At 31.4% G+C, this 12,331-nt stretch overlaps 1 protein-coding gene across 1 annotated transcript; it reads left to right on the top strand.

The window, feature by feature from the left end:
* Positions 1–930: 930 nt before the first annotated feature.
* On the top strand, positions 931–5,476 carry LOC107845452 (triose phosphate/phosphate translocator, chloroplastic). The gene is made up of 12 exons (XM_016689788.2): positions 931–1,429; positions 1,603–1,665; positions 2,118–2,183; positions 2,324–2,402; positions 3,094–3,214; positions 3,290–3,385; positions 3,588–3,700; positions 3,785–3,862; positions 3,967–4,083; positions 4,255–4,354; positions 4,447–4,547; positions 5,211–5,476. The coding sequence occupies exons 1-12, from the start codon at positions 1,122–1,124 to the stop codon at positions 5,226–5,228; spliced, it is 1,260 nt and encodes a 419-aa protein (XP_016545274.2). The 5' UTR covers positions 931–1,121; the 3' UTR covers positions 5,229–5,476.
* The last annotated feature ends 6,855 nt before the right edge of the window (positions 5,477–12,331 follow it).

Here is a 12,331-nt window from a genome sequence, read left to right on the forward strand (position 1 = left end):
TACCAGCCCCCCCTCCCATCCCTTTCCCCCACCCCACCCCAACCTCAAAAAGAAAAATTAAATTTATTTTTAAGTTTTTTCCCCTTCCCCCTCACTCTCCTACCTTGACCCCCTGCTCCTACTAACTCCCCTTCCCCCCACCACACCAATTTTTTTAATTTTTTTTAACAAAAAAAATTTAAAATTTTTTCTTACCCCTCTCCTACTGCCTATTCTGACACCCTCACCCACCCACCTACCAATCCCTTTTTGCAAAAAAGGATTTAATTTTTTTTAATTTATTTTTTTAAAAAGAATTCTAAAATATATTTTTATGCTTTAGCTACACACTAAAATATATTTTTTGAAAAATATTTTTTCATTCATCAACTAAATACTAGAAAATACTTTTCGGAAAATATTTTTCATTCACTAACCAGACATAAGAAAATAAGTAAGAAATCAACTTGTTTTCCAGGAAAATATTTTTCATAGAAAGCATTTTTCTTCATACCAAACACACCCTCTATCTTTAGTCCTTTTCTTTCTGCATATTCTTTCCCGTTTCGCATCAGTTTACAATAATTCTACAAAAGGCTATTTACAAAACCCAAATCGTTGATCTACTGTCACGCCCAGACACTATGGTTATTTTTAAAAGATATACTCCCTCCGTTATGATTTAGTTGACTATTTTTTTAAAAATATTTATTTTAATTTAGTTATTCTTTTAATGAAATCAAGAGAATTTTATTATATTCTTACAATACTATCCTTAACATTAAATGATTAAATAAAATATATATATTTAAATTTATATTTTTAAAATATAATTAATAAAATTAATTTGATAAAATAAACTCTTAATAAATATTTTTTTTGAAAAGAATTGTCAAGTCTATAAGAACTAACTAACATGTAACAGATGGAGTATATATATACTTGTGTAAAAAAAAAATTGGAAAATACTACTAGAAGGATATTTTAGAAAGAAGACAAATAAATCGAAATAATACTAACCGCTCATTCGTCACCTGAAAAAAAAACCCCTTCCCCTTCATTTTTAACACCTCCTTTTCTCTTACAACACTTCTGTACTTACATTCTTCACAACTCACTCTCTCCTCTCTCTCTCACTGCCAATGGAGTCACGTGTATTGACTAGTGGCGCCACCGTGAACAAAGCCATTTGTGGTGGCCTCCCACTTCTTCGTAAGCCTGCGGCAGTGAACTACTTTATTACTGCTGGGGGCGCTAGCAGCAACAACAGAAGAACACTTTCTCCTGCTGCTGCTACAGCTAAACCAGTCGGACCACTTATTGCCAGTCCCAACTTAATCTGGGGACGGCAATTACGTCCGGCTATACTTCTAGAATCTTCTCCAAAGAGGGAATCTATTAAGCCGTGTTACACCGCAGCTTCGTCGCCTGCTGAAGGCAGTGATTCCGGGTATGTTCCATTTTTATTAACTTGACCTGCTATTCTCTGTTATTCAATACTATTTAATTGATATAGTAAAATATTTTGTACTCACAAAATTTAAATTCTTTTTCGTTTTTGACCCGATCCGACCCGTATTATAACGTATAATTTCAATTTTGACCCGGTTTGTTTTTTTACAGGGATGCTAAAGTCGGGTTTTTCAACAAAGCGACCTTGACTACCGGTTTTTTCTTCTTCATGTGGTATGTCACATGCACCTTGACAACTTATGTGCTTGATTTTTATTTACTTACGGGTCGTTTGATAGCTACTTCGAGTTATATATGGTCATTTGATATGCATAGTAAAGTGAGTTAAGTTTGAGGTGAAATTTATATGTTAGATTAATGATATAAATTTAGTATGTGATTATTTTGTGTATAAATTAGTATATAAATTTTCTTATTATTTATATATGTGTTAGTTATATTGATTTTTAAATTACAAATTAAATGACTTTTTAGACGTATTAAATTTAATACATAGTAAAAGAATGCTATCAAACATGCTATTACTCATGTAAGATTTAGTACTCACATGAATACTTAGCTCCTAACCTGTGTGTCAAACGAGTGCTTAGTATTTTATTTTTGTTATTAACTGTCAAACGGTTTTGGTGTATAAAATGACTAATTTGACCTTGATTTTTTTGTAGGTATTTTCTGAATGTGATATTCAACATCCTCAACAAGAAGATCTACAATTACTTCCCTTATCCTTAGTACGTATTCCAATGAAATTTTTTTATTTTGTTGTTTTCTGTGGCGTAATAAATATTTGATTGTAATATAAGTAACCTTTTTATTATTTTATATTTTTTTAAAAAATAATTGTTGTAATAATTTTTTGTTATATGTGCAGTTTTGTTTCTGTTATACATTTGGCTGTTGGAGTGGTATATTGTTTGCTTAGCTGGATTGTAGGCCTCCCAAAAAGAGCTGTAAGTGTTTTTTTAAACTGATATGATATTTTATTGAAATATGTTATGTTATGTAAATTAAGACTAATTATCACTCAATCGAATATATTCAGAGTTTAACTTATATACGCCGATAATAAAGGAATTTTAGAGTCGCTTTAATGATAAATATGGGTGAACATTCATGAATATGGGATCAGCACCTGGAAATTAAGACAGGTTCATTGCTAAAGTTTATAATTGTAAATTTTCTTACACTGTCATTGTATATAAGTTAAATTCATTGTGATATAGTCCGTGTTAATGGATTAAGTTAGCAAGGACGATTATGTTTGGCATGGGACAAAAATTTGTTCCTTGAGTGCCGTGTGTAGATTTTTTCAATATACTCTTCCTTCTAGATAAGAAAATACTGCAGATCTCCAATTTGTTTTTTTTTTTGGGGGTGCAAAATTATTCCGTTAGACAGAGCATCTAGCGGCCTTTTATCTGAATTGAGTAAAATACTAAATGTGGAACACACATTTCGATTCTTGGTTAATCATTTTCATTTACATAGTTAATAAAGCTATTGAACAAGGCTAGGATATTGATTGTGTAACATCTGTTTAGCTGTGAGTTTCATTTTCATTTTCCTCGACTCATATATTGTAGAATTTTCGTGAAACTGCAAGTTTCTGATTTGCTGTGAGTTTTCGACTTCTCTTTGTAGCCAATTGATTCAACACAACTGAAGCTGCTCACCCCTGTTGCCTTCTGTCACGCGCTTGGCCATGTTACCAGCAATGTCTCGTTTGCTGCAGTTGCTGTCTCATTCACTCACACAATCAAAGGTTGCATTCCCACCTGTCGGAAAAGTTTATTGTATTATCTGTGTCTAGTCTAAGTCTCTTTCTTTTTTCGTACAGCTCTGGAGCCTTTCTTCAATGCTGCTGCATCTCAGTTCATACTTGGGCAACAGATACCTTTAGCACTATGGCTGTCACTTGCTCCTGTTGTCATTGGTTAGCTCTGCTCTTCTCTGTCTGGTTCCACTCGGGTTGTAGTGATAAACCCATTCTTACTAGCTGATCAATACAAGACGTAGACTTTTACATTTTTCTTCTCACGTTTACTTTTATATTTACTAGTGAAAGGGGAAAGTTTTAAATGCTTATATGTAAGAGATAATTACCGTGTTGTGATTTATCTTTCAATTGAATGTAGGTGTGTCGATGGCTTCATTGACTGAGCTGTCTTTCAATTGGTTGGGGTTCACTAGTGCTATGATTTCTAACATCTCCTTCACATACAGGAGTATATACTCGAAGAAAGCTATGGTATACTCTTACCTAAAACTAATCCAAGTATTTAACCGTTCAATCTATCTAAGATGATTTCACTGATGAATGCTTCTTTTGCAGACTGATATGGATAGTACTAACGTGTATGCCTACATATCCATCATTGCCCTTATCTTTTGTCTCCCGCCTGCCATTCTGGTGAGTCGGATAACATCAGCATGCTACTTTCTCTTCTTTTCACTCTTTATCTTGTAAATCTACTTCTTCGTCATTTTATATTTTTCATTCTGAAAATGTTACAGCTTGAGGGACCTCAATTGCTCCAACATGGTTTCAACGATGCCATTGCTAAAGTTGGTCTAACAAAATTCGTAACTGATCTCTTTTGGGTCGGAATGTTTTATCACCTCTACAATCAGGTATTCCTAGTCAGAAAGTTTTCCTTAGAGAAGTTATTATGCTGCTAGATTGACGAAAACCTGTGAAAAACTCGTAAACATATTAATTTATGACCATATGCATAGCTGGCGTGTTACAAGATTTCTGGCTTTGCTAATCATCTTATTTATGTACTTTCTTTAATCGTTTAGGTAGCCACAAACACCCTTGAGAGGGTGGCACCTCTAACACATGCGGTTGGAAATGTGTTGAAACGAGTGTTTGTGATTGGATTCTCAATTGTTGTCTTTGGTAAATATCCATCTTTGCTAAGTTGTATCATCAGAATGTCATGTTACTGGGAGTATCACGACGAGGAAACTTAAACAATACGTATATTGCAGGCAATAAAATTTCAACACAGACCGGTATTGGAACCTGCATTGCAATTGCTGGAGTTGCAATCTACTCTTTCATTAAGGCCAAGATGGAGGAAGAGAAAAGGGTGAGTCCGAAACGAAATTTTAATTCCTTAAAGGAAAGCATGTCCTGTTGGTCAAGACTTATGATAGTTTGTTGTTCAGTTGCATGAACCTGGAATTTGGTGCACAACTTTACTAATAACCAGAGGTTGTTCTAAGGATGATTAGGTAGAATGAAAGTACTTTTTGGTTAGAGACTTTTAAAAGTGAGGGCTAATGTCTAGGGTTGAGTTACACCCAAGGTTCATTCTCTTATGTCCGGCCCTGGGCGTGAGGTGGGATGTGGAAGAGTCCAACATTGTATAAAAGAGGATGAGTGGTCTTGTGTATGGTTTTGAACAACCCTCCCTTCTTGAGCTAGTTCCATTTAGATACGGTTTAATAGTTTATATCAGGTAAATGAGGTTGTCGAAATTGCACTAACAGCCTATATGTTAACTTTGAAGCCAATAAATTTGGTTTATCTTGGCAAGCTTATTTACTATTATGTGCTAGGGATCGTGTATCTCTGGCGCTGTTGTGAAAACCTATTAGAACTGTGGACTTCACCTGTCTACTACTAGACCTTAGCCACAAAGATTATTTCCTTAATTATATCGAGTTACCATCAGCTACTAAGACTGAAATAATTTGTTTGACTCCACTGTTCATCTTGTGATCTTGGTTCTTTTTATTTGTTTTTGCAGCAAAAGAAAGCAGCCTGAAAATGAAAGGGAAGAAGGTTGTAATGGACTCTCTGTTCGATTTCACTATTTTCTCCTGTCCAAAATAAAGATTGGAAAAGGAAACCTCTACTTTTCTTGGAGTTCTGTAGTTTAGTTTGGAGTCAAATTATTTTGATTCAAAGGTCAATTGCCGGCTAATTCTATATACTTGTGATTATTGTAATAATAATGTACCACTTCTGTATTTCATTTCATGTTAATACACCATTTTCTCTTGAACAAGCCTACACAATGAGTTCATGTGTATTGCGGTCAAAAAACTTATCCCCATCCAAAGTTTACATCGATTGAACAAGTACAACGTTAATTGTTATAAGGTATTCATGGTTAAATTGATTCACATTCGTCTCAAACGTATCATTAATCACAGTAAACTAATATAGTTCACTGTAAACATTGGGTGTGTGAGGTTTTTTAACGCACTTCTCTCTAATTTTACCAAGTTTGGCATTGTTCCACTATTGGGTTTAATTTTATTATGGGAGTTAAATAGTTTTAAAGGAAATTCAGTTAATTAAATCAGAGTCAACTTGTTTCAATTTTTTGTAGTTGTCGCATTATGGTGAGGAACGCATTAGTTAATACCCCGGAAAGGAATTTATTGGATATTTTTTTTCAATTGGTTGAACCGTAGCTCGTAGGTGTGATGATTTACTTCACGGATGAGGTATCTGGTTCCAGTCTAACATGACCTAGTTGCATTGTGGGTAAGAATAAAAGAAGCATCTGACTACATCATGCATGCTCCACTTGGTTTATGGGAATAGTATGACTTAGTTGGGCGAGCTCCGCTATAGGTGACTTTAGATATTTGACCCAATAAGAAATGTTTTAAAGAATAACCTTCCTTCCCTTTTAAATATAGTACAAGTACCATTTTTCCTCTCTACACCTCAAATATATTTTTAAAATTTTTCATACTTATTTGTCTTTCAAATTTTATTTTTTATTATTTTCACTTTTTATTTTTTCCCTTAATTTTATTAATCTATTTTTTATTATTTTTCATTTTTATTTTTTTCTTTAATTTTATTATTCTATTTTTAGTTATTTTCACTTTTTATTTTTCCTTTAACTTTATTTTCATGTTTTAATTCATTTGTCTCAACCTTTATTTTTTTTCTCTTTTTTCTTTTTTTCTCAAGCATTATCTATTTCTTTTTGTTTTTTTCTTTTGGCTTTAACCTTTATTTTTCTTTTATTTTTGGTTTTATCAGTTCTCATTTTTTTCCCCTTATTTTTCTCAAAATTTACTTTTATTTTTTCCTCTCGTTTTTTATTTTCTCAAATTTTTAAATTCTTCATTTTTTTCTTAATCTTTATTTTTTTCTAGACTTTTTTTTCTCACTCTTTTTTTTTTATTTCTCTATTTGTTTGATAATTTTTTTATTTTTTCAGTTCTCTTTTTTTCCCTCATTTTTTTCAAACTTTATTTTTATTTTTCCTCTCATTTTTATTTTTCTCAATTTTTTTAATTCTTTTCTTTTTTCTTGATCTTTATTTTTTTCTCTCCTTTTTTCTCAATTTTTTTTAATTCTCTATTTTGTTTGATCGTTTTTTTCTTTTTTCTCAACTTTATTATATTTTGCTAATAAATAAAAAATTGGATAATCCATAAATGTATCTTTTTTATTGACATCAAAGCAAATTTAAGAGCATGAATTATTGTTACGAAGTTTTACAAAAATTCTTGAGATAAGTCGTGTCTCTAATGCGAGAGTTGTATAATATTTCATAAATAAAGGCATAATGTGGTAGTGTCAACTTTTGCCCGTGGGACATAATTTATTATTTGAAAGTCCTTGAGCTAAGTCTTGCATCTAAGGCAAAAGTTGTAGAACATCCCATAAATGAAGACATAATGTGGTAGTGTCAATCTTGCCCGTAGGGCATAATTTGTAGTTTGAAAGTCCTTGACCTAATTAATTCTTGCCTCTAAGGCAAGAGTTGAAGAACATCTCATAAATGAAAACATAACGTAGTAGTGTCAACTCTTGCCTGTGGGGCATAATTTGTAGTTTGAAAGTCCTTGAGCTAAGTCTTTCCTCTAAGGCAATAGTTGTAGAACATCTCATAAATAAAAACATAACATGATAGAGTCAACTCTTGACCGTGGGGCATAATTTGTTGTTTGAAAGTCCTTGAGCTAATTAAGTCTTGCCTCTAAGTTAAGAGTTGAAGAACATCTCATAAATTAAAACATAATGTGGTAGTGTCAACTCTTGCCCGTAGGGCATAATTTGTAGTTTGAAAGTCCTTGAGCTAAGTCTTGCATCTAAGGCAAAAGTTGTAGAACATCCCATAAATGAAGACATAATGTGGTAGTGTCAATCTTGCCCGTGGGGCATAATTTGTAGTTTGAAAGTCCTTGAGCTAAGTTTTACCTCTAAGGCAATAGTTGTAGAACATCTCATGAATGAAAACATAACGTGGTAGAGTTAACTCTTGTCCGTGGGGCATAATTTGTTGTTTGAAAGTCCTTGAGTCAAGTCTTGCCTCTAAGGCACGAGTTGTAGAACATTTCATAAATGAAAACATAATGTGGTAGAGTCAACTGTTGCCTATGGGGCATAATTTGTAGTTTGAAAGTCCTTGAGCTAAGTTTTACCTCTAAGGCAATAGTTGTAGAACATCTCATAAATGAAAACATAACGTGGTAGAGTCAACTCTTGCCCGTGGGGCATAATTTGTAGTTTGAAAATCCTTGAGCTAACAAAGTCTTGCCTCTAAGGCAATAGCTGTAGAACATCTCATAAATGAAAATATAACGTGGTAAAGTCAACTCTTGCCCGTAGGGGCATAATTTGTAGTTTAAAAGTTATTAAGCCAAGTCGTGCCTCTAAGGCAATAGTCGTGGAACATCTTATAAATGAAAATATAACGTGGTAGAGTTAACTCTCGCCTATAGGGCATAATTTATTGTTTGAAAGTCCTTGGGTCAAGTCTTGCCTCTAAGGCAAGAGTTGTAGAACATCTTATAAATGAAAACATAATGTGGTAGAGTCAACTCTTGCCCGTGGGGCATAATTTATTTTTTGAAATTCCTTGAGTTAAGTCTTGCCTCTAAGGCAATAGTTGTAGAGTATCTCATAAATGAAAATATAACGTGGTAGAGTCAACTCCCATGGGGCATAATTTTTTATTTGAAAGTCCTTAAGTTAAGTCTTGCCTATAAGACAATAGTTGTAGAACATCTCATAAATAAAAACATAACGTGGTAGAGTTAACTCTTGCCCGTGGGGCATAATTTGTAGTTTGAAAGTCCTTGAGCTAAGTCTCGCCTCTAAGACAATAGTTGTAGAACATCTCATAAATCAAAATATAATGTGGTAGTGTCGACTCTTGCCCATGAAACATAACATGTTATTTGAAAGTCCTTGAGCTAAGTCTTGCCTCTAAGGCAATGGTTGTAGAACATCTCATAAATGAAAATATAACGTGGTAGAGTTAACTCTTCCCAGTGGGGCATAATTTGTTGTTTGAAAGTCCTTGAGTCAAGTCTTGCCTCTAATGCACGAGTTATAGAACATCTTATAAATGAAAACATAATGTGGTAGAGTCAACTCTTGCCCGTGGGGCATAATTTGTTGTTTGAAAGTCCTTGAGCTGAGTCTTGTCTCTAAGATAATAGTTGTAGAGCATCTCATCAATGAAAATATAACGTGGTAGAATCAACTCTTGCCCGTGGGGTATAATTTATTGTTTGAAAGTTCCTGAGCTAAGTCTTTCCTCTATGGTAAGATTTATAAAACATCTCATAAATCAAAATACAATGTGGTAGTGTCGACTCTTGCCCATGAAACATAACTTGTTGTTTGAAAGTCATAAGTTTTTCCCATACAATGTAGTAGTTTCAACTCTTGCCCATGAAACGTAGCTCATTATTCGAAAGTTGTAAGTCTTGCCTTTATAATGTGATAGTGTCAACTCTTGCTCATGAGATGTAACTTGAATGGAAGAAATCGAAGAAAAGAACAAAAATAATAAAAGTTGTGATAAAAAAAAAAATGAAGAAAAATATTAAAAATATAAAAATCAAAGAAAATGTAGAAGCTGAGAGAATAGGAAAAACATAAAGGTTGATAAAAAAAGAAAGATTAAATAAAAATAAAGGTCGAGAAAAATTTAAAAAGAAAAAAATCAAAGAAAACTAAAAAAAAGTTTTTTTCTTTTTATAAAAGTAGACGTTGAAAGGTGTAAAGGAAAAAAAGTAAGGGTTGAGAAAAACTAAAAAGAACAAAAAAAAAAAAAGAGAAAAGAAAAATAAAAAATTTAAAAAATATAAAAGAAAAAAGAAAAAAAAAGTTGAGAGGAAAAAAAAGAAAAAGTAACGGTTGAGAAAATTAAAAATAAAAAAGAGAAAATAAAAAATAAAAATCAAAGTAAAATTAAAAAGAGAAAAAAATAAAAGTTGAAAGATATAAATATAGAGTTGTTATCCAATATGAGGATCATTCATGTAATTTACTCCATTGATTAGGGGCAATTTTGTCGAAAAAAATTAGTTAATAGGTAAAGCTATTTTAAAGAAACTTTTTTATTTGAGGCTAAAATTTGAAAGCCACCTCAATTTGGGTCTATTTTTGAAATTCACCCTTTACTATTGGATCATTACGATTACGGATTGAATGTCTAATTGTTCAAGCAATAATAATAGTATTTTGTATCTAAATTGATTGTTCAATCAAAAGTCAAACTTTTGGAGGAGTGCTAAGATTTTGAGAGGAAAAACTTCCATCATTATGTAAACATGTTGGATGCTAGTTAAACTTTCACCTTATAGGTGAGAGTTCGATTTCCCGCCTTGTAGTGTCTTAGACTCATTTACCCTTCCCTACACCAAAATCTTTTTTTTTTTCCAAAAAAAAAAGGATGTTAGACGATTTTGTAATTTACCCCTTTCCTTTCCTTTCCTTTCCTTTCTTTTCTCTCCAATTTTATCCCTCTTCCATCCTAAATTAATAAAGCCTTAACAAAAGAACAAGCATGAATAACCCAAAATTCTCAAACTGACCTAAAATGAGTTGAAGTAAAACATACATTACTGACTGAATCCCACTTTACCTCCTAACATTTATGGTTTGAGAAATGATGAGTTAATTCCTCAAAATGTCATTAAGCTTGTGTAAACATCCCACTAAAGTAATTTTTATTTCTTTTAGAACAATATTATCACTGAACTATGCACTTCTTTCCATTATCAGGTAAAACTAAGAAATTTTTAAGGATATGTTTGGAGAACCACAAGAAAAGTGAAATTAGATGTAATTACATAGTCCGATTCTCAACTAGGAATAGAGAATTAGGTGCAATTATGTGATGTAATTACAAAGTTACATTTTTTTTCAAATTTTAATTTCTTTTTCTTTTAATTTTATTTTTTATTTCTATTATTTTAATTTCTTTTATTTTCTTTTTGATTTTACATTATTTATCTTTCATCTCTTTTTTTCTCATTTCCCAACCTTTACTTCTTATGATTTAATATAATTACTCGTATTTTTTTTCTTCATTTAGCGCATTATTGCATTTTTATTCTAGTGTTTGAATTAAAGTAGTATTTCATTATTGAATGAGATGACTTATGTATTTTTCCTTTCTTTTGAATTATTTACTCGTTGGAATTTTATATAAGAGTATTGTGTTTTTTTCTTGAATTTTCAATTTGTGTTTTATTTTATGTTTCAATTTATTTGTTTTAGTACTATAGACTTGTTATTTTATATTGCATGTCACTTCAAATTGTTGAGTTAATTTTCCAAATTGCCATTGAACTTGTACAAACATCCTACTAAAGTAACTTTTGTTAATTTCTTTTAGGAAAATATTGTCATTAAACTATGTACATCTTTCCAAAATAAGGTGAAACTAAAAATTAGTTAAGGACATTTGGAAAGTCATAGAAAAATTGAAATTATATGTTATTAGACAATTTGCAGTGACATGTAAAATGAAATAGCATGTCTATAATACTAAAACAAATAAACCGAAACATAAATTCAAAATCCAAGAGAAAAATATAATACTCTTGTATAAAATTTCGACGAGTAAATATAATTCAGAAGAACGAAAAACACTTAAGTCTATAATCTCATTCAATAATAAAATAGTACTTTAATTCAAACACTAAAATAAAAATTATAAAAATTCAATAATGTGCTAAATAAAGAAAAATATATATGAGTAATTATATTGAATCATAAGAAGTAAAGTTGGAAAATGAGAAGAAAAGAGATGAAAGATAAATAATGTAAAATGAAAAAAAAAGTAAAAATAAAAAAGAAATTAAAATAATAGAAATAAAAAAGAAATTGAAAAGAAAAAGATATTAAATTTTATTTTAAAAAAAGAAATAAAATGTAACTTTGTAATTACATCACGTAATTGCACCTAATTCTCTATTCTTAATTGAGAATTGTACTATGAAATTACATCTAATTTCACTTTCCTTGTGATTCTCCAAACATATCCTTAACAATTTCTTAGTTTTACCTTATAATGGAAAGAAGTGCATAGTTCAGTGACAATATTGTCCTAAAAGAAACAAAAGTTACTTTAGTGAGATGTTTACACAAGTTCAATGATATTTTGAGGAATAAACTCGAGAAATGATACCCCTTCCACATATTAAAAATAAATAAATAAACCCCTTACAATATTTTTTGATGAGATTTTTTCCTTTTTTTTTAAATTAAAGATTAAAAATAAATTAAAATAAGAAAATTAGTACTCTAATCCTTTAAAAAATACAGAAAAGGGGGTTTTTATGCCGAAACAGTGAATTATAAGGATATTTTGGTGCTAAAACACTTGAGTTGGAGGCAAACTAAAAAGTGAATTATAATGATAGTCCAAAGCAATGTGTTTGGCACGAGAGTGAAAAACTGGATTATGGGCTAGGTGGATGGCTCCAATGTTGTCACATTTTGTGGAGACGGGAGAAGCAAGAAAAATACTAGGATCACAAAGAATGTATTGGAGCCATGTAGCCTCGCAGTAGCAACAACAAGAGCCCTATACTCAGCTTCAGTACTAGAGCGTGCAACTGTAGATTATTTCTTAGCAGACCACAAGATGGGATA

Source organism: Capsicum annuum, chromosome 10 (genome assembly GCF_002878395.1).
Source record: "Capsicum annuum cultivar UCD-10X-F1 chromosome 10, UCD10Xv1.1, whole genome shotgun sequence".
NCBI lineage: Eukaryota > Viridiplantae > Streptophyta > Magnoliopsida > Solanales > Solanaceae > Capsicum > Capsicum annuum.

Bases quoted from the DNA above. Each gene is read 5' to 3' on its own strand.
- LOC107845452 (XM_016689788.2), top strand. From the start codon at position 1,122: ATGGAGTCACGTGTATTGACTAGTGGCGCCACCGTGAACAAAGCCATT. The intron at 2,403-3,093 runs GTAAGTGTTTTT...TTCTCTTTGTAG, and splicing joins TAGGCCTCCCAAAAAGAGCT to CCAATTGATTCAACACAACT. The intron at 4,355-4,446 runs GTAAATATCCAT...CGTATATTGCAG, and splicing joins ATTCTCAATTGTTGTCTTTG to GCAATAAAATTTCAACACAG.